Source organism: Pezoporus flaviventris, unplaced genomic scaffold (assembly GCF_033815535.1).
Source record: "Pezoporus flaviventris isolate CSIRO_AGI_PZ_B2104156 unplaced genomic scaffold, CSIRO_AGI_Pfla_v1 ptg000031l, whole genome shotgun sequence".
Classification (NCBI taxonomy): domain Eukaryota; kingdom Metazoa; phylum Chordata; class Aves; order Psittaciformes; family Psittacidae; genus Pezoporus; species Pezoporus flaviventris.
In genome coordinates, this window is record NW_026892579.1 from 65,029,878 (window position 1) to 65,051,639 (window position 21,762).

General features: G+C 39.0%; 1 protein-coding gene across 11 annotated transcripts in view; it reads left to right on the top strand.

The window, feature by feature from the left end:
- Positions 1–21,762, top strand: part of USP34 (ubiquitin specific peptidase 34) — a 137,036-nt gene that overhangs the window by 31,124 nt on the left and 84,150 nt on the right. For all 11 annotated transcript variants that reach the window (XR_009744734.1, XM_061461589.1, XM_061461595.1 and 8 more), the window contains exons 6-8: positions 4,244–4,311; positions 12,251–12,443; positions 15,596–15,657. Coding sequence is in view for 10 of the 11 variants with exons in the window: in XM_061461589.1 (XP_061317573.1) it covers positions 4,244–4,311; positions 12,251–12,443; positions 15,596–15,657 (323 nt within the window). In the remaining variant the exon portion in view is untranslated. The remainder of the gene's footprint in view (positions 1–4,243; positions 4,312–12,250; positions 12,444–15,595; positions 15,658–21,762) is intronic.

Here is a 21,762-nt window from a genome sequence, read left to right on the forward strand (position 1 = left end):
AGCTAAAGCTAGTGCTGGTGTTCTGTATCACTCACTCCTGATCCTTGTAGCATAATGATACTTATCTTGTAGGTTAGAGAACAAATGAGTAAGGCCATGGGATGCTCCCTTCCTGTAAGCTTGCACAGGAGCACTGTTGCAGGACCTCTGCATGTTAAATAGCAGAGCTGTGTATGTACCTTCTGGCTCTTTCTGTATGATGCGATGAGCTTTCAAGTGATGATCTGATGAGCCCTTCATCTCTAGCTGTTGTCAGTGCATCATAGAGTCTTCATCAAACCATCTGCTGAAAATGTGTAGTCTTGTAGGTTATTCTGGTATAGATTTTAGTCATGGAATCAAATGTTTTTGCATGCTGGATTTTTGGTTTCCTTTTTTGTGAGGATGGGCAGAACTGTCTGAACAATGAGCGGCAGCTCCCTGTCACACCAGCATTTGTTTTCAACAAGCATTCTGACTGCAAATCCCATTTCTTAGCTATCCCATAGATATCCCAAATCCTAGATATCCCATACCAGTGCGTGGTTACAAACTGCATCTGCTTTTCTTCTTTGTCCATTTTTCAAGTCTTTATTTTTCTCCACATAGATTACTTTCTTTATTCACAGTGATGTGTTCTAACCCAGAATACTTCTCGGTAAAGTTTCTCCTTCCATATAATTACTTAGCAACTTTGCATTTATCTTTTGTTCTAGCAGGTAATACATTTAGCTGTCTCTTGCAGCTATTTGAGATGAATGCAGTGCTTAATCCTGCCAGATAAAATTAAATTCAACCCAAGCCATAGCCAGTAGAAATCCTGTTTCTTCAGCCTCTTCCAGCATTAGATCTTTTACCGTTCAACTAGAATCATTCTTTTGAGCTCTGCCTGGCTTTGCTGGCAAATCCATGTGGGTTAGAGGAAAACTGGTTTAAAAAAATTCCCATCTTTAGATTTTTCCTGTCAGTTCACTACAGAATAAGGAAATGTTTTATTTGTTATGTGCTTTACTCATCCACTTCCTGCAGTTTGATGTCACTCAGTGAACTTGTTAGCAGAGCTTCTGGCATTCAAATGCAACATGTTCATTGATTCCAAACGAGGCAGCGAATTTTTTTTGACTAAATGCATTTTACCTTACTGATATTAAAAAAGAGTTTTCTCTCTCTCTACAATGGTGCATAAGCTTCTGATGTTGATGTAATACTTCTCTTTCCCTGTTTCTTTTTATATCATCTCATTCATACAACTTAGGTGAATATAAATAATGAATAAATGTTTTTGATTGCCTGTGAAATGATACATGAGACTCCACTAAAACAAAGCCCTGTATTTTTTTGTAGAGAAATATATTGGTGATCACCGTAAGAGCTCTGCAAACCTGACTTGGGTTTACCCCAGTACATTTGAGTTGATGAGATTTCTACATAGTGTGAGGTTTATGGATGACCCTGTCAGGAACAGCTCTGTGAACTGCTCTGCAGTGTCAACTCTTAACTGGTTCACAGTGTGTTAAGCCAGAACCATAGTGTATAGTAACTCTTAAGTACATTTTCAGTTATACTAACTCTTGGGAATGGCAGTTAAGTAGCCATTATTGTAATGAATCCTAGAAATATCCGTGCTGGAATGTAAAGACTGTGAAATGAATGATTTGTTTAACCACTACCTTAAATGTTCCAAAAATATTTTCAGAAAGGTTTTAGTGTGGCTGAACCAATCCATTTCTCATTAGAAAGTTAAGCTTAGAAGTAAGCCTCAGGAAGCAGAGTAGACGAAGAAGCTGGAAATAGTCAATTGAAGTCAAAGAAATCATTTGCTATTAACCAGTAACATTTAACTTCAGTGGTGTGGAAAGCATCTCCTCTGTTTCTTCCACAAAGGAAGGTGAATATCTCATTAAGTACACTCTACAGGTGCGTGTAAGAGAAGACCATTGTCACAAATCAGTAAAGCCTATGGGGAGCTCAGCCACTTGTATGTGATTACTGGTGTCTCCTTTGTATAGAGGACATTACAGTTATTGAAAAGGTGTTTCCTTGAACTTTTTTATCCAGCAGATCTCATTTGAGTAAATGTCTTTGTCAGACAAACTTAACGTTTGTAGTAATAAAGCCAACAAATGTAATACAATGCAATTTACTTCACACAGGGAGTGTGTGAAGTTGGCACACACTTGTTTTTCTCCAGCTCAAGGCTCTGCAAGATGCTTTCTTAGCAGCCTGTATGGTGGTAGGACTGCCTGTTCCTTCTTAGGGTATCTCTTTGCTGTATTTTTTAGTTATATACATAGATCCTCCTTTCTTCCCCCATTTCTTATTCTGCAATATTTACTCAGCCTAACCACCTCTTGTTCTGTTGGTCTTCTTAAAAGCAGATGCAGAGAAATCAGTGACCTACAGCTTGTTCTGTGGAGGGTTTAAACCTCAATGAAAACCTGTCATTACTTCATTCCATACCATTTCAGTTTTGTGGATGCTGTGGAGGAATAACCGCCCTCTCAGCGGAGATGAATGAATTGAAATAATGCTGATGGTTTCCAGAATGTTGGTTTCATTTTACTCTATGAGGCTTCAAAACTTAAGTCAGAAATAAAACCTGTTGAGAAATGCTCTCCCTTGTAGAAATTAAATACCTGTGATAAAGAGCACATCATACAAAACCCCAAAAGCTCTGAAGCTTGAGACCAGAACAGATGCAGGAAATACTTTGTCTGAAGAGCAGGGAGAGGCAAAACGAAAGTATGAGAAAGGTGTGGATTTTTAATGTAATGCTAATTATGTTATTTTAATATGTTTTTATATGCTATTTTGTCATTTTATTTAAATAATCTAGTGTATTTAGATTCATGGTGAAAATTACATTTTCATTTATAACGTGTGAAATTATCCATTAATTCAATTCAGAGGATGAAGGGTGTATTATTAAATACAAGGATACAAGTGAACAAAATGGCTTTAGAAGTTTGAATTAATACAAAATGAAAAATTACTGTGAACCATGAAAGCTATACAAAAAAGATTATAAACCCATTTCCTCCTTTTATTTCACAGAGAAATGTATTTGCTTTTGTGCTTCATAAAAAGAGCACACCGTGTTAAAAATCAAATCGTGTAAATACAATGGTATCTTTGTCATCCTTGCAGTTCATTGTCAAAATGTTACTTGATTCCTCTTTCTAGAAGCATCTTCTAGTTGCACCTTCTCTCTTTGGGGTGTTAGCACTTTTTTCTCCTCGACACTGCCAATTGGATCAGAAGCTTATTCCAAATGTGTTCTATTTTGCAATGTGAAGATTTGGCTGGTTTCTTTTCAAAGCACTGAAATTGAGTGAGAATTTAGTCCTTGGCCAGGGTTTATTGCATCAGTTGCAAAGATTAAGCCATCCTTTTAAGAATAAACACAGCGATGTAAATTACCGTGACCGCTTTGAGTGACTGAGGGCGTTAGGTAGTCACCCGACTTGTGTGCACATGATTAAACTTATGTGGGTAGTAGTAACAGCTGCTAATGTTTCATCCACACTAGATCCCTTACCTGGCAAGTAGTAGTCTTTCTGTAACAGGTTTAACAGGCTCAGCATTCCTTTTTGAAATGCAGATGGAACTTGTAACTGCCTAAGTAGTTTGGTTGGTTGTCTTTTCCTCACAGCGGTGCTAAATAGCTGGTTCAGGGCTTTTTTTTCTCTGCATAACATTTTCTTCTTGCATACAGTTTTGCAAAGGTGGTAAAAGGCAGACTGGTAAATATGAGAATGCAAATGTGGTAGTGAAAATGCTGTGCTTAACCACTGGTTACAAAACATTATTTTATAGGGTATAGAAGGACTAAGAAGCAAAACATCTACACAAGTCAAATAATTTTACTTGATTTAGGAGAGACGTGCAAGGAACAGAAAGAGTGGAATCATTTTCTTGTAGGCTTTAAAAGCAAAAGGAAAAAGAAACCCCATGAGGCTGAGTAGCAGCTTTTCCTACTGAGGAAACTGCGGAAAATATGAAAATGAGACATCTGGGTGGTATGATTCTATTTATACAAAGTTTATGTTTTCCAATTGACTAGAAGGAAAGATGCAACTCCTGTTGATAAGTCACAGAAGCATTTCTCAGATAGCAGTTTTGAAAGTTAAGCAGTGGAAAGAATTGAGGTCGAATGAGAAACAACAACAATGCCTTTTTTCAAGTGGGGTTGCACATGCAAATGTACCATTCTCATTAAATGTCATTAATGAATTTTCTATCTATTTATGTTTTTGCATTATAGATCAGAATATGGCTACACATCCCTGCTGTCATGCAGCACATTATACCCTTTAGGACTTATGTTATCAGGTAACTTTTTACTTTTAAGTATTTTTCTTGTGGCACTGTTTGACAGCAGCTATGAATAATTTCAGCTGATACACTTTTAATTGTTCAAGTTGTTGCTCTGACTGTACCATTTCAACAAGGAGAGTGAAGGTAATGTTGAGAGGTAGTTTGGGCAGCTCCTTACATCTATCTGATTTCAGTATCAATCAGATCAATCTTGTTAATAGCATTTTCAGTGTGACATCCAGCCCCATCCTGACATGTTGCGTCAGGTTTGATTGTAATACAGTTTCACTCACTGCGGTATCTTCATAGAACTTTACATTTGCAATGGGACAATGTAAGTAGAAGGGCAATATGTAGTCACTGAGATTTCATATACTGAGTTTTAACATTTCTTCACATTTTGATGTTCTGTATTTCCAGCTGGCAGGAACTGAAGTGTGATCAAAAGTCTACTCGCACTTTTATGTATCTAAATATATCCAGTCCCAAAGATCTTTATATCAAGCTGCCTATCATGAAAAATACTTTAAAATGAAAGTATTTGTAAAGATAACTTTGTTATATGAGCTATGTATTTTTATTGAGTTTCTCAGGACAACGGAAGAAATCCAGTGAGCTGCTGATGAAATGATCTTGTGTATGTATATCTATCTGCTTGGAGGTGGAGGGATGTGGTCACACCTAATTCCCCTTCTGGTGGCCCAGTGTTAAACAGCTGGTGCAGACAACCTAAAAGGCCGGTGCTCTTGCATGGGCCCACAGCTCCTCCAGGGCTCTGGATTTCCTATAACTGTAACGTTAGAAATGTGCTTATATTGGTTGTAGCTGACTTCCCTAATAGCAGCAAGCGTGCCTTTATTGTCTTAACTCTACCCTTATAAAATCAGACTTTTAACAAAAGTAATTACATTGGCAACAAAGAAGTGCATGGAACAATGAGGCTCAAGAACTGTGTTTCATATTATAAAATGCTATGGTTTTAATTGTAAAGAATTTTGATTGTAAAAATTTAAGTACTGGTTTGGCTGTCAGTCTGTCTTGCTATGATATGGCCTCTACTAAATGATACCAGCAGAGAGAAGAGTATTCTGATCTTTCATTAAAACATATCACTCTTGAGTTACAGGCCAGCCAAGTGCACTCCTTTAATGCAGATGTGTTATCTTTGAAATCTTATAAAGGTAATTATTAATCATGGAGCAGCCTAGGAAAGACAGGCAGAGAGAGGATCTTCAAGTTCTTGTCTCCGTACATATTCTGTTAATGGTTGTTCCTGTACCTGGGAATTTGGGTCATGAGCCTTACCTGTCTTTTTGCAGTGTATGGAAATTAAAGAGCATTGAAGGATCAGCAATTAGAGATAGGCTGATAAGAAGGAACTTGAGTGAGACAGAATAACACAACCTGCAGTCTTTGCTGTTAATCCTCACTTGCTTGTCAAACTCTAATTCTTGTCAAACTGTAATTCTTAAAGCATTTTCTATTGTATAACTGTAGATGTGCTTACAGTCACTGGAATGAATAGATATTTTTCCTGTGTTCTCCTCATCTCTTCCACTTTACCCATAGAATATTTGCATCTGATTTGAAATGCAATTTGTCAGCAGCCTGATGCCTGTTCTTAGCATTTACAATACATTCATGTCAGTCTGAACAGTAATATTGCTACAGGGTACATCTGTGGAAAACTCTAGCAGTTCAGAGAAGGAAGGGAATGATCTCCCAGTTTCCATTTTTCACAACTGGATCCTGATGGGAGATCTGGGTTTTCTCAGCATCATGAAATCCAAAGCTTTTTTGTGAAGATGCACGTACAGAATGAGACATGAGGAGGCCATATAACAGAAATCATCTCTAGTGCTATACCTATATATGGGACAGAAGTTAACACAGATGCCTTTGGTGGAAGATGACTTCCTTGATGTATGCAGCTCACCCCATGTGGTTGTCAAGCTTACAGATCTCGTCTTAGCAGCTTGGGTCTCTAGGTCTCCATCTGCTTTTTACTTTAGTAAAAAGAAAAAGGCAAACATGATCCTGGGCACACAGCACAGCACCTTTGAGACAAATCCTGCCATTGCTTCTGCTGCCTGGGGAGGGGTTTAGTCTAGAATGAGCTCTCGGTGCTCTAACTGACTCTTAGTCCAAATTGCTGCTCGTGTAGATGCCTTGCAAGAACTGATCAGCCTAAGCAGAAAGAGAGATCACCTGACTGACATCTTAGCAGCATCTTTTGTCAGATGAGGTCATCCTTTATGTTCCTGTTCTGTGGTTATTTTTACTAGGAGTGGATGAAATGAAGAGCAGAGTGTGTATTTGGGTAGAACAGGCCGCTGCTGGAATTTGCAAAGATTATGGACACAATCCTGCCATTATTGCAGCTGCTAAGAAAAGTAGCAATAAGAAAAGACCAATACATGATATTTTTCTGCCTGGGGAATGCAGCATTAGCATTCAGATCTTGCCTCTGAAGGGCCTATGTTTTTACGCAGTTTAGGAAAGAAATAAAGGACCTGAATTAAAAATTGCACCTTTTAATAAGGAAACAAAGTGGGTTTGACCCCTCCTCAAGCTTTTTTTGATCCTCATACCTTAGAATTCTGCATTTCAAATTGCAACATTCTCATGAAAAAAAAGAAGAGACTGATTGACAATGTGACTCGAAAGTAAGTCCTAACTTCCTGCAGTTATAAATGAGGGCAAGTTGTTGATGGTGCCTCTTTGTAGAGACGTTGGTTCCATCTGACATCCACCTCAAGATCTGAGATGAGCGATGCTCTGCGTGGTTCCACATACTGAATGCCTCAAGAGAGCAGTAGCTGTAAACAGCAGTGTTTTGGGGGCAGTGTTTCTTCAGTGGCAGGACTGTTGATTGAAAGTGTCATGGGTAGTTCTGTCCTTTAGAAAGAAGAAGACTAGCAATGAAGCCCAGTTTTATGAGAAGAGATAAAATTGTATGTCTGATACTGTAAATGCCTCTATAAACCATCAGTAGTGCTGGATAGAATGAAGGAAAAGACCTAAAATTCTTCTTTCTTTGACAGCACCATTGGTATCGCATACTTAATGTTCCTCCGGTAAAATCCGAGAGCTGTGTAGCATTAGCACTGACCAGTATCATAGTCCTAACCCTTTCTTTTCCCATCCCTTTTTCCTTTCTCCTGCTTCAGGATGGAGCTTGAGAGATTTTTCAGGAAGGATTCATGTCTCTGCCCCAGTTAGCTCTGCTCAAGCACATGGAGAGGAAATTGCAGTGGCAGTTGCTCCTGTGTTAGCCATGTAGTCTCAGCACAGGGCATGACCATAGCACTGGTATATGCAGAGGAAGTGGAAGCTCCAAACTGTTAATCCATGATGCTTCCTGTGGGATACGGAGAGAGAGAATGCAGCTGGAATAATTCAAATTACTTTTCTGCTTAAAAATACTTTTCTTAAGAATTTGGGATTTGTGGGAGTGCCCAAGACCACTCCTTCCTACTAAATACTGTGAAAAACACTTGTAATAAGCCTTGAAGTTTTCAATTGCAAAAAATACTGAGCTCCTCCAAAACCCCGAACATTTATGCTGTAGATACAGTCAGGAGAGAATGGCCAAGAGCTTAAGTGAATTCTTCCTATCACTGAGGAGCTCTCACTCATTCTGCTAGATATCCCTTTTGCAGCTGTGCTCCAGAGGAGTCATATTAAGGGGAAAATGATTATTTCACGCTTGAGTAGCTGAAGTCCTGGAGCATAAGATGTGATTGTGAGCATTACATTAATGTGGAACTGCATGTTTAAAAGTGAACTCTCTCTGTCCCTAAATACAGCAACTTAAATAGCTTCAGTAGACTAAACCTGAGTTTTAAAGAAGAAAATATATATGTGTTGGTTAAATGTAGATAATATATACTCACTGATTATTCCAAGTATGCTAAGCTGGCAGGACATGTCCTGTACAGATACAGGCTATCCTTTAAGTATATTATAAAAAGAGGCGCCTTTCTTTCCAAAGTCTCATTTAGGCAAAAATTGTTCATTCATTCTTTTAAGACTTTAATGCTCTTCAGAATCAAAAAGATAAAAATTTAGGGATTAAAAAAAATAACGCAGGACAGAATGGAAGCTATTATTAAGCCATTATATGAGTCAGTCACATTCACATTTATGTTCTATATACAGTTCTGATCATTCCATGTCACAGAGGTAGTAACAGAAGTACGTAGGTTGATAGTATGTTAACACAATACATTGATAGGAGGAGGGACATAGGCTAGGACTCTCTTCTTTTTGACAGGGAGATGGCTATTACAGGAGTGAAGACAATAAATAGGGAATGATAATTCACAGGTTTTCAAAACCAAGACATGGAGAACAGTGCAAGACAACTGCCAGGTTGCAGACTTGGGAAACATGAAGGGAGATTGTTTTTCATGCAAGCATAAAGGTGAAACTAAGAGGCTTAGGTTAACGAGAGACCATAAAGTATAGAGATAAATGAATTTACAGTACTAGGTAGGTTCATCCATTATTATATATATGGGATAAGTCTTTCATCTGCTTTTAGATTGGCTGTTTTGGGCTAAATACCTTGCTCCAGTATCACTGTTTTTCTAAGGCAACATGGCAGATGTAGTTAGTCACTATAAAGAAAGATGAGTGTTAATTGCCCATGCTAGCAAAAGATGTCTTTTTTTGTTTAATAATAGCATTCTGCTGGTAAAAGCGTAAAGTAGACCCAGTGTACTGATACAGATGGGTTTAGGCCACTGTATCCTTCCCCATCAAAAATGAGGTTTGGCCTACTCTGACAGTTTCTATAGTTTTAATCCTGGTAGTAAAGATATGATCGTATGTGATTTGTGACCAGTGTAATAATGCAAATAGATTTTCTTGTGTAGATGCAGTTGCACTTGTAAAGACAAGTATAAAATCTTCTACATTGATACAGGGCCTGGCTAAAATAACCAGTTTCAATTAAAAAAACCTAGCATGCAGGTTAATGAATTAAAAGTGCTCTCTGTAGCTTTCTTTAGGGCCTTGGCAAAACAGGTTAATGCTGTTCGAGTACTTCTGTAGCTGTGAAAATGCATCTACATGGTAGTTTCAGTTATTATAAAGTAGGGTTTTTTTTAAACACCGTCTCTTAATGATATAATACAACAAACATGACACAAGTCTGATTCAGGCTTGGAATAAATGTAAATGGGCTGAAAGAACCCTAAAAATGTGGTTGTAATATGAATTTATGAAAGAAAGTAGGTTTATACTGAGACGGTTGCATTGCAATACGAAAGCTTTTGTTATATGCACTAGGGCAGTATAGTTGCTTCACCAAACTTTGTAGTGGGAGGAAGATTTCAGATGCAGGTCCTGTTGCAGAAATCTAGTGAAACCACAAAAGCACCCTTGTTTCTGTATGTGTAGATATGTCCATTCCCACCAGGCTGTTGCGTACAGTCACTCTTTATCTGCCCTATGTAGGATGAGAAAACTCATATCATTTATTTGAACAGCTTTCAGATCTTTAGCAATCCTTCATGAAACAGAGTGTTTTCCCTTCTTGTTGCTACTTTTGTTTAGAAATCAGAGCACAGAAGCATGGCATTTTCTTGCCATCGTCTTCTTTCTTGTGCTCCACCTGAGAAGACAAATTTCACAGTTCATGACGCTGAAGGATCTCATTGCCTTGCCCCTCAATGATCCTTCTTGTGTTTTGCTGTTAACTTATCTGTTTGTATCATAAATCTACAGTCTCCATTATTATTTGTACTGAAGTCTCTTTTCTGTTTGACAATGTTAAGTATAATTGGAGTGTGTTTATTTTATGGCCTCTACATAAGAGCTGTGAACAGACCTCAATCTAAATAAGTATCAGGGCCTGTATTTTTGCTTTTTAAGAAAAATTTACTGATGTTTATATGATGTAAATGCAAAGGAATGGTGCATAAATCTAGTTAAGTGTACTTTAATATCTCTTGTGTTTCTTAAAAGATTCATGCATCTATTTGGCTGGTCTCCAAGGATAGATCCAGGCTTAGGTTGTCAAACAAATGGATTTTTAACACGTCTGTGTAGTTAAAGATAGTTTGGATGCAGTTGAAACTTCGAAATCATAGAATAGTTAGGGTTGGAAAGGACCTTAAGATCATCAAGTTCCAACCCCCCTGCCATGGGCAGGGACACCTCACACTAAACCAGGTCACCCAAGGCCTCATCTGACCTGGTCTTGAGCACTGCCAGGGATGGAGCATTCACAGCCTCCCTAGACTACCTATTCCAGTGCCAGTCCCTAATGAAGAGTCCCTCTCCAGCATCCCTTCAGATACTGGAAGCTGCTATGAGGTCTCCACGCAGCCTTCTCTTCTCCAGGCTGAACAGCCCCAACTTCCTCAGCCTGTCTTCATACGGGAGGTGCTCCAGTCCCCTGATCATCCTCGTGGCCCTTCTCTAGACTTGTTCCAACAGTTCCATGTCCTTTTTATGCTGAGGACACTAGAACTGCACTCAATACTCCAGGTGAGGTCTCACAAGAGCAGAGCAGAGGGGCAGGATCACCTCCTTCGACCTTTTGATGCAGCCCAGGATACGGTTGCTTTCTGGGCTGTGAGGGCACACTGAAGCCGGCCCATGTTCATTTTCTCATCAACCAACACCCCCAAGTTCTTCTCCGCAGGGCTGCTCTGAATCTCTTCTCTGCCCAACCTGTAGCTGTGCCTGGGATTGCTCCGACCCAGGTGTAGAACCTTGCACTTGGCATGGTTAAACTTCATGAGGTTGGCATCAGCCCACCTCACAAGCGTGTCGAGGTCCCTCTAGATGGCATTCCTTCCTTCCAGGGTATCAGCCAAACCACACAGCCGGGTGTCATCAGCAAACTTGCTGAGGGCGCACTCAATCCCACTGTCCATGTCAGCGATGAAGATGTTAAACAAGTACAGCAAGAAAAAACTTTGTCAGCCTTATGTGCGTGTCCCTTTCACTGGGCAGTCTTTAATTCAAAGTCCTTAAATCAAAAGAAGCCCACGAAAGGTTGTTTCTAAGCATTCTTCTCTTATGCATTCAGCTTAGAAGAAATCCTCAGCTGCATCTGTGTTTTGTATAGGTGTTCTTGGTATATCTTGATCTTGTCGTTGCTTAGGTAAGACCAAAGTTGGGCTAACTTCTGAAAGTTAGTGTTTAGAAATCATTATTATGATTAATAATTTTATTAATAATTATTTTAAATGGATTAGATTTTCTGCCTTCCATTTGAAGAGCATACTTGTATTGCGACTCATTGCGCAGGGTTAGATACTTTTTTATGATGAACCTGTTGTATGTATTGTATCAGAATGGGATTGCACAATTTTAATGTGTTTCTGTTCTGGGTGTGAGACCACAGATAGGGATATATTAAACTTGAGAGTATCCTCACTGTCAGAGCATGCTGTTTGTGACCCACTATTTCCAGGAATTCACTTTTAAAGTGTATTAATATCATAGAACGGTTTGGGTTGGAAGGGACCTTAAAGCTCATCCAGTTCCAACCCCTGCAATGGGCAGGGACATCTTCCACTAGAGCAGGTTGCTCCAAGCCCCATCCAGCCTGGCCTGTTTAAGCAGATTGTGACACTTCAGTTTTAAATCAAGTAAATAAACATGATGCAGCTACCCAGAGAGGGCACCTTCCCATGAAGCAGATGCAGAGTTTAGGATTCCAACCTCCATTTCTGAAGAGCTCCATGGGTTTCTGTCATTTTGTGGAATGAAATAAATCTGAAGAGGTTTAAAACAAGCAATTTATTTTTTAAAATATTATGTGTAATTCTGGTTTTCCTCGTTTTTTGTTGCCAACTTTTGATTGTGGTACATTAAGGCTTAGTACTCTTACAGCTATTGGAAATATCTGTTTGCTGTAATCAAGAAGGTGTTCCAGGAATGTTCTAGTTTGAATCATACTGTTTTTTTCCCTTCCCTTTGTAATTTATTCCAGGTATTTATGTAAACTGTCAGACCAGGAGTTGCGACAGAGTGCAGCCCGGAACATGGCAGATTTGATGTGGAGCACCGTTAAAGAACCATTGGATACAGCCTTGTGTTTTGATAAAGAAAGTCTCGATCTTGCATTCAAGTACTTTATGTCTCCAACTCTGACAATGAGATTGGCTGGGCTGAGTCAAATAACAGTAAGAACTTTTTAAAAACCTTAATAATACTTTGGAGAAAAATGTTTCTTTTTGTGTTTTATGAGTTGCAGACTTGGTTTTGGGGCTCTTGTAATGTGTGAAAATGCAGAATCCTCTTATATCTGCAGTCTTAGGAAATTATAGCCATGGTTGCGAATATAGGATTCGCTGAGAGAGAACTCCAAGTGATGGTTATGTTCTGCAGCATATGGAATGGAACTGTTGCACATTTCCTGAGCAATATACCGTGCTAAAAAACCCTCTTAGAACCATGTTTTGTGACAGCTATGTTGAAATCAAGTCCCTTGACATTGTTATATTTGTTGTTTACACAGGCTTTCAGTCTGTTTTCAATTTTACCTTTGCAGTGTCTTGACTCTACTATAATTAGCTGCTTCTTTGTATTGTACATACCTCTTTTTCCTGTTTGTTTAGTATAGTCTGTTTCTCAAGAGAGAGCATTTTTGCATTAATTAGCAGAAGACTGAAGAGGTAAATATATATAGCATCGAATAGAAATAGATAAAAACCAAAACCCCACTCCTCCTTTTCCTATAGAAATTCTCCACATTACACCACCAGTCAATCTCTGTTGTGCATCCTCTGAAAGTCTGAAAATAAGAATCCACCAGTTTGCATTTTTTTTCAGGCATGTAGTTCATTTAGGCCTGGGAAATTGTATCATTTTATGTAGTTCTGTGTTTTGACCTGTCATGATTGATAAATCTGACCTAAAAGTGAGATTTTAATAACAGGACATGTATTACCAGAAGCAGAATTTTGCACCCTCACAGTGAAGAACTTCTTCCTTATACCTGACGTGAACTTCCCTTGTTTCAGTTTGAACCCATCACCCCTTGTCCTATCACTACAGTCCCTGATGAAAAGTCCCTCTCCAGCATCCTTGTAGCCCCCTTCAGACACTGGAAGGTGCTATGAGGTCTCCATGCAGCCTTCTCTTCTCCAGGCTGAACAGCCCCACCTTTCTCAGCCTGAAGCTTTATTTTTGTTGTTACCTTGTTTCACTTTGATTTTATCTCCCAACCATCTGATGAAGTGGTTCAGCTCCAAAATACACTCTTCTGTCTCTCCTAGTCCCTCACAAATAGGATTCTCTGTTTTCCTGTCCTTCCAGTTACAGATGAACTGAAATACGTGGAAATGAGTACTCAACTCATGTGGCCGTCCTTCCTGTTTCAGTTCTTCAACCCCTTTTTATCTGGTTTTGTGCATTAGTGAAAATGCGACCTTGTTGGGTGTTTCCTGAGCAAATTCAGTGCAAAACTTGAACAGTGCACATTTCATAGAATCACAGGCTGGTTTGGGTTGGAAAGGAGTTTAAAGCTCATCCAGTTCCAACCCCCTGCCATGGGCAGGGACACCTTCCACTAGAGCAGCTTGCTCCAAGCCCCTGTGTCCAACCTGGCCTTGAACACTGCCAGGGATGGGGCATCCACAGCTTCTCTGGGCACCCTGTGCCAGCTCCTCAGCACCCTCACAGGGAAGGGCTTCTGCCTTATATCTGACTTAAATGTACCTCCTCTTCCTGCATTGGTTTCCTATGTATAAGGTTTAATTACCTTTGATGCCTGAGTCTTCAGACAAGGTTAGCTGGTGAGATGCCTTTTAATTCTCGCCTTCCTTTGCTGAAGACTTCATATCTTTGTTGACTTCACAGCTAACACATTTGTATTCCATTAATCAAGTCCAGGCATCTTTAGCTCCTTTAATGTTTCATATATGTTAAAACACTGTAAAAGTATTTTATTGGCTCTGGTATTTCACGGTAAGGAAACATGAAGTGAATTAAATTGTTAGGAGCTGAGTGAGAATAATGTGGTGCAACAGCGTCCCAAATGTACTTTGTTTTGCCAGGTTGTGCCAGAATTCTACAACTTTAGTGGAAATTACTGTGAAAACTGTTTCAGAATTCCAGTATCAAAAAAAACACCTTCTGTCAAAATTCCTTTGGATAAGGATTTCAGATGGGAAATATTTTATCAACGTGTGCCCATGGATTTAAAATTGAGGATAGGTGCAGTTCAGTACTCTTTCACTTCTAGATCCCTTTCAAAACAGTCTTGTTTGGGGCACAAGTCTTCAGAGAAGCCAGTGAACTCTCACTTCTTCTTTTGACCCAATTTTAACAGCTTATAATTTCTTCATGAAGTTCTGTTCACATGTTTTTCCACTCCTAAATAGGCTTCATTTGAAAGTATCTATTAATAGCTTATCTATTAATAATTGTATAACCAGGCTCTGATTTCTCACTAATTTCTTCAAAAATGCTTTTTCCCCTGAAATTTGTTGAGTTCAGACATGAATAAATCTCTGTGTAGATGCTGCAGGACATTAGCTGTCACCCAGATTGGAGAATACATGTACCACGCTTGTTTCAAGACAGGGAAGAGTAAATATTTTGATAAAGATAAGCAACCAGTTGAATTGGAATTTCAAAAATTCACTTTACTTTGTCTTTAATATTTTTGAAAGCCAGATGAGAAGTAAGTTTTATTGCTTAGTTTTAAATGTTTAAAACCCTATTATGTACAGGTAAAGAACTGGATGCAAAGCCACCTCTGTATCTGGAAAGTTGATGCTGAGGAAAAGGGTGGTAAAGAGATGGAAACCTCCAGCAGGCTTTTCTGTTTTGCTGAGATAACTTGAATTTATCAGTTCATATACCTTTGAAAGCTTCATTTCATATAAAAATACATAATTTTCACTCTCCACTTTTGCAGACTTTCACACTGATAATGTGACAAAAGAAATCTTTGCTGTTGTAGTAAACGTTACAGTAATGGGGAGACTCATCCTAAGACATCAGTTTCCAGAGTGTAGGTTTCATTCCTCGTGAAAGCCTGGGTGCAAAGTGACTGCCTCACACCTTGCTTTGATTTCTGGAGTGGGTGGAGTTTTGTAACAGCATTTAATTGCTTTAGTGAAAGAAAGGTCAATTAAAAAGGAAAAGTGATGCCTCTTGCTACTGGAATGCCTGTTCAAAGTTTTGTCAAAGCAGCGTATTTAAAAGCATTGAGAACTACTGGAAGACATTGTTTACACTCACTGATACTGTTTATAAATGTAAGAAAGCTACCTCACAAGATGTCTAGACAAAATGTTAACTTTCTTCTTCCTTTTTCTAACTGTAGAACCAACTTCATACCTTCAATGATGTGTGTAATAATGAGTCATTAGTTTCAGACACAGAAACGTAAGTAGGAACATTACTATGAATACTTTCAGTGTGCTATATGATCGCGGTTCTCCTGTATTGTTGTTGTGGATTATACACAGTGGGGAGTGGTGATAATCTGAGGCATTTATTAGAAATTTTCTAAGCAGAGGTTTAATAAACGGTTTTAAGTGGTAATGTTGAAAACATTTCTAAATGTCTCTGGTTTTTGTATTGTCATAAAGCATAAAAGTCGAGGTAACCTTTAGAAAAAAGCAGATGCTGAAGTAATAAGTACCTGTAACAGGCCATTATCTCCATTATGATGTATAAATAAGAACCAGCTAATTCATATCCAAGTAGTATTTTTGCCATACTCTTATTTTCTTGATTACTTAGTTAACAAAACATGTGCCAGCGCTGGCTCTCAGCCTTGTTATTAGTTTTCCACTGAGTCTGTGAGCCTGTGCTATATGTTGGTTTTCTTCAAAGTCCTTGTTTGTGTAATTTAGGTGTATTTAAGAGTTCTAAAAGGGATTCCCATAATCTTTGAGAAGATTCATGTGTGGGATTGTATTCCAGTGAGGAAATGTGCTAATTTTTGTAGTAACTGTAATCTTACTGTTAGAACCCTACAAGTTAGGCAAGAAGTATGTCTTTCAGTAGTTGAAATAACTGTTCTGTGGAAATCATAGGCAAAGTAGGTAAAATCTAGGCTATTACTTGTGAAATACTCTTTATGTGTATCTTGGGGGTTGTATCCATGTGTGGATCTGTCTCACTGCAGACACACTCCACTGTCTTTTGCTCATCAATGAGAAGTCTGTTGCAGCAGCAGTTGGCTTGCTTTTTCATCTGGGTATTTTTATTATAGCTGGTTTTATTTGAACACCTGCTCATTGAAATCTGGCAGCAGTCAGGACCACAACCCTGTAGATTTCATGTAGATAACTTGAATACTTGAAGTGAAATTTAGGGGACTAGGTCGACAAGACAACTTTGTCTTGTCCTTTGTTGCTGAATCAGTAGGTGAACATGAATCCATGCTATCTATTTATTGCAAAGCAAGTTTTGATACATAGTGCCAGGACAAAAAGTAAGGCGTTATTATTAACTATGCCATAAGTATCTTACTGTGATCTGATGAGACCGGAATGTCATGTCATTAAGCTCATATACATGTCAAAATATTTTCATTACTGTAATAAATGTAATCACACATGTATTACTTTAATATATATATAAGATTATTATTTATTTTGTATATTATCTTACATATTTTGTGGCCTAGGAGAGGTGCTGGTTTTTTTCCAAAGCTTCTAGTTCTGTAGCAGTGGAAGTACATACTACAGGAGTATAACACCTTGGGCATGTGAGGTGGTTTTTGTTGGCTGAGGTATTTTCAATGTTGTGCTGACAGTTTATGGTGTATTCTTACACTGGGACTGCCAAACCTCAGTTTTACCCCTTTTTTCTCTTCCTTCCTTTACGTTAAATATCTGAAACTGAGGTGTTTCTTGGGTAGTTCATCTTCTGAAACATACTGTGAATGAAATAATTTGTAACAAGTAGTAACTGATTAAAGAACATTAACAAGAAGCTATTCCACCAGTTAAACCTGTTAAAAAGCTGTTTGATTTTCTATCTCAAATGTAAAAAAGGAAACTTATCAAGAAGGGGAAGAGGAGGCTGCTGAAATTTCCCCGCAGAAGAGCAGATGTACTGTGCAGGAACATCAGTTATTTTAAAGCTGAAGGAAATTGTCAAATTCTCATTTGGGCTATTACTTTCTTGGCAAGGGCATCTGTAAACAGGCTGTCATTTGAAAGGAATGCAGCATGAACAGAAGACCTTCTTTTCCACTTTTGTAGTACGTGGCTTTTTTAAATGTGAATTCCAGTCATTCTGGTGTTCTACCTGAAAAGCTGGGTACTTATCAGTATTGAGTATTGCTGCTCACCTTCAGATGTCTTTTGGAATCACTGATTTCTTCCAGCCAAATCATGAGGAATGGCTGGTGCAGAAGGACGGGGAAAACATCTCACTTCTATAGTTTGTTCAGTACAAAGCTTCCTTCTCATTAAAGACTCCGTTCATGAGGAATTTTTGGATGAGAAGGCACTTACGGAGTTGGCAGTGATTGAATGAGCAGCAAAAGGGAAGCTTTTCATTCCTGTTTTCTTTCCTTAGTGGAGAAAGGAAGTCTAAGATTCATTATGTACCTTTGTAGCCTCTGCAGATTTATCAAAGGAAGATGTTTTGCACTATGCCTGGTCATCCCCATTATGTGTTTTGACTTTTCCAGATGCGTTTGGAACTGTCAACCTTTGGGATTTCTCCTTCTGTATCTTGATAAGGTGGGTTTGCGGGAGGTATCTTCTCTTTTTAAGAAAGAGCTATCAGTTCTAGTGCTTCCCTTTTGTTTGGGAGAATCATCAGGAGTTTGCAGCAAGTATTTTGCAAGAGTAGCCTCCTGCCTTTATCTGTATGGTTGCAAATTTTTCCAGGGTAAGATAAGCTAAAGCATCTTTTGGCTAGGAAGTCATCGGATTTCACAATTTGCACTTGAAAACAGCAGAAAGCCAAGGGAGAGAAATCTGTTTTCTCTCCATAGGTATTTGTATGTCTTTTTAGCTTTAGTTTACTTGACTGTCTTCTCTAGGGTGTGTGGTGACTGAGTATATGTATTGTCAGGACATGTGCAGTGTCTCAGTGACTCAACTTCATAATATCCCTCAGAGATACTTTTAATTTAGCTATTCCTGGCTCTTAAGATAGAATCAAATTCTTTGCAGTCTGAGGTAGTGAAGAGTATGAAATCTATTGAAGCTAAAAATAACAGGACTGAACAGAAGAGTCTTCAAGTCTTTGACTAGTGATTCCTCAAACTAGTTTGCTGATGTTGGTTAGTGAAAAACGATCATGCCTTTCAGGGAGGGAAAGATGTTTTTATGCTGTTTGGACCACAAGAGGAAAAACTTGTTTTTTCCTTAAAGAGGACACCACCAGCTGGTGGAAATAACACGTGTAAAGAGATATTTGTTTTGCTCCTTGAGTGGAAGGCAGCCAAGAACTTGAGTTTCAGGTTTCAGGTTGATACTGCCACGACCTCCTGCCTCACTTACAAAACTCGATTACCCTCCCTTAAAAATTTCCTTCCAGAGCGATTTCAGGTGTGCAAAATCCCTTCCACCTGTGAACAGAAATGTTTGTATCATTTCTTCTCCTTTCTTTTCCCTCTCTTATTTATTGGGATATTAATCTGCAAGTTTTGCATTGCTTTTTGTGTTCTCTTAGCTCATGCTAACTCTTGCTTTCTCAATTTTTTGTCTAAGCTCACCAGCTGAATTAATGGCAACATCGTTTAAACGCCTCTTCCCATCTCCTGTTCCGCATTCCAGGGATCTTCCCTGCTTTTCTTTGAAAACAAATAGTAGTGAAGTTTTTCACCCAGCTCACTGATGTTTCTGTCTAATGGCATAAACCTCTCTAGTGGCACGCACAATGGTTTAATAAATACTCAGGATGATGTCAGAGCGGTGGTTTCGGAGCCTGCAAAGCATCCCCTGAGAAAATGGATGCTCACAAAAACGTGTGCTTGAATGCGTGTTTGGAGGGTGTCTGCTTTATCCTCTTCACATTTCTGAGCCTAAATAGTTGAGATCAGTATTCTACATCTGTTGTTGTGTTGTAGATGCTATTTCAGTGATTTTGTCTTCATCCCTTGCAAGCTGCTCGTTCTATTGCTACATCTTTCCTGTTGAGGTTTCACATGGTATTTTTCAGTGACGTTACTGACTTGCTGTTGTGTTTCATCCAGCTTTGTAGCTGCCTGGTGAATTGTGTTGGGAATTGGCTGGTTGGATAAATAAGGTTTTCTTTGGGGAGGCTTATTTTGATGTGGGATTTGTTCCTGAATCTGGGTTATCATGTGGCTACCAAATATTGCACCACAGCCTTAGATTAAAGTGTTGCTAGGACTTTAACCCAGTCCTCTTACAGAGAAGCGTGCTTTGACCTACCAGGAGAATGCATAAACTGTACTTTCCTTCCGGATAGTTTTATTTACAATAACAAACAAAATTCAAGCTGCGGTACTTGCCTTTTGTAAGTACAGTTCACAAACATCAGGTTATATCACAGCTGCATAGCTGCCACTCTCTTCCCTGCAGACTCGGGGAGTGCCTGGGGAAACTAATGTCAGAAGTGCTTGAATTTCATTTCTTGGAAGTATACCAGTTATTTTTGACAGATATGAACTGTCAGTGAACTTAAATTTAAAATGTAAGGAGAAATTAAGTCTAGGGATCATCTAGCCCTGTATCTTGTGGACATTTCCAGTGTGAGAAAGATTTAGAGCCAACTAAACCAGAGTAGATACTGCTTTTACTTTTTCATTCTCTTCTCCCTCGCCCACAACGCAGACCCAGAGAGAGTATCAGGTTCTTTAAATGACTTGTCCCTTGCAATCCCAATTACCAAATCCATGAAAAATAGCTAATGCGTGTTATTACCAAGGTGAATGTTATTACTGCTAAGGTCTGTATGACGTAGATGCCTAATTTGTAAAACCATTCTTTCTGCAGCTACATTCATGTTAGAGGGAAAAGCATATCTATGCTTTGATCATAATGCATGTTTTTCACTCTCACTGTTTCCTTCCTGAAATGGAAGTGTTCAGGAAATAAGTCAGACATCCTTCATTTACACTGAAATCTGCTTTCTTTGGTGAATCCTTCAATCTGCTGTCGTAATTTCTTAGTATATCAGAGAACAAAACACTTGGTGCTGGTAGTAATGTTGTCCTTTCTAAAGGCAGTATATATAGTGATGGGTGTGCCTTCAGCAGAACTTTCTGGGAGGAACAATTCTCTCTGGGAAACACAAAGGCAGCATTCTGCCTTTCACCACAAGGACCCTCTTGTTTTTGGTCATCCTCAACGAATCCATATCAAATGGATGTTTACCTTCAGAAATCTGAGATGTCATTTTATCACAGTTGAGCTCACCAGTAGGATAAAGAGGTTTTTACTGCTGAGAATACATCCAGTAAAAAAAAAAGCAGTCCTGCAAAAGAATAATCCATTATTTATCAGAGAAAAATGTTGCAGCTAGAGATAGAGAACTGCCATACCGGTTCAATACAATGTGAAGGAGCACACTCTCTAAGGGAGGTTTTGTTCTTTCCTTTAGAGTAGCTAAAATGCAACATATGACTCTGGATACAATGTCTAATGGACATTGTGCTACTAGCAGAAGTACTTGGTTTAAGGAGAGGCACGCAGGAGCATGTCCTTTCATATTAACATCACCTAGTGAATCTAGCTGTGTTTAGCTGGGATTCATTCTGAAAGCTACAGGTTTAAAAATTGAGAGCCAAGAAGAAATTAAATGGTCCCAGAACAAAAAGACCTCCACTGACTTATTACACTGGTATTAAGGCTTTTTACCTCTCATAGAGGACCGTATGCAATGATTTTCTTCACATTTCATAGCCAGAAGTGCATCCATTCAGGCCTCCTGCATCTAATGGGTGTACGGTCACTCGTGTCACCAGATCCATCTACCTTCTACACATGCAAAATGCAAGCTATGAGGCTTTCTGCTTTTGTTTTGATCCTGTAGCAGGAGCACTTGTGCCCACAGCAAGGAGAAGCACTGTAAAGCCGTGAGAAGGAGCTGAACAGACTGTTAAGTTCAAGGAATGCGTTTTACAGGCTGCATTCAGTTTTCAAAGTGTGAGTTGGGCACCTGTGATTTGAGGTGAATTTGCAATATCAGGTCTACCAGCTGCCTGCCAAAATGAAGTGCTGTAGTCTCTTGAGTTCCATCTCCATGGGCAATGCCACTGTGGGCATTGGGTTTGACAGCATGGAGGCAGGTGGATAAGAGCATTTTTTAAAGCCATGCTTGTTCCTAAAGGAGACTGGTAGCATATATTCAAAGGAGTAGTAAGTTCCTTTAGCTGTAAAATCTACAAAGCCGCAGCTTGCGTGTGAAAAGGCCTTACTTCTGTTTTTATTAGACAGAAATTGAAGCCCTAAATGAGTCTGTGATGTCCATGCTCCAAAGTTTGATCTGGGGTAGGCATCTTTGGGGTGTTGCGGTGGTGCTTCGATGTTGGTTTGGTTTTGAAATGAGGCT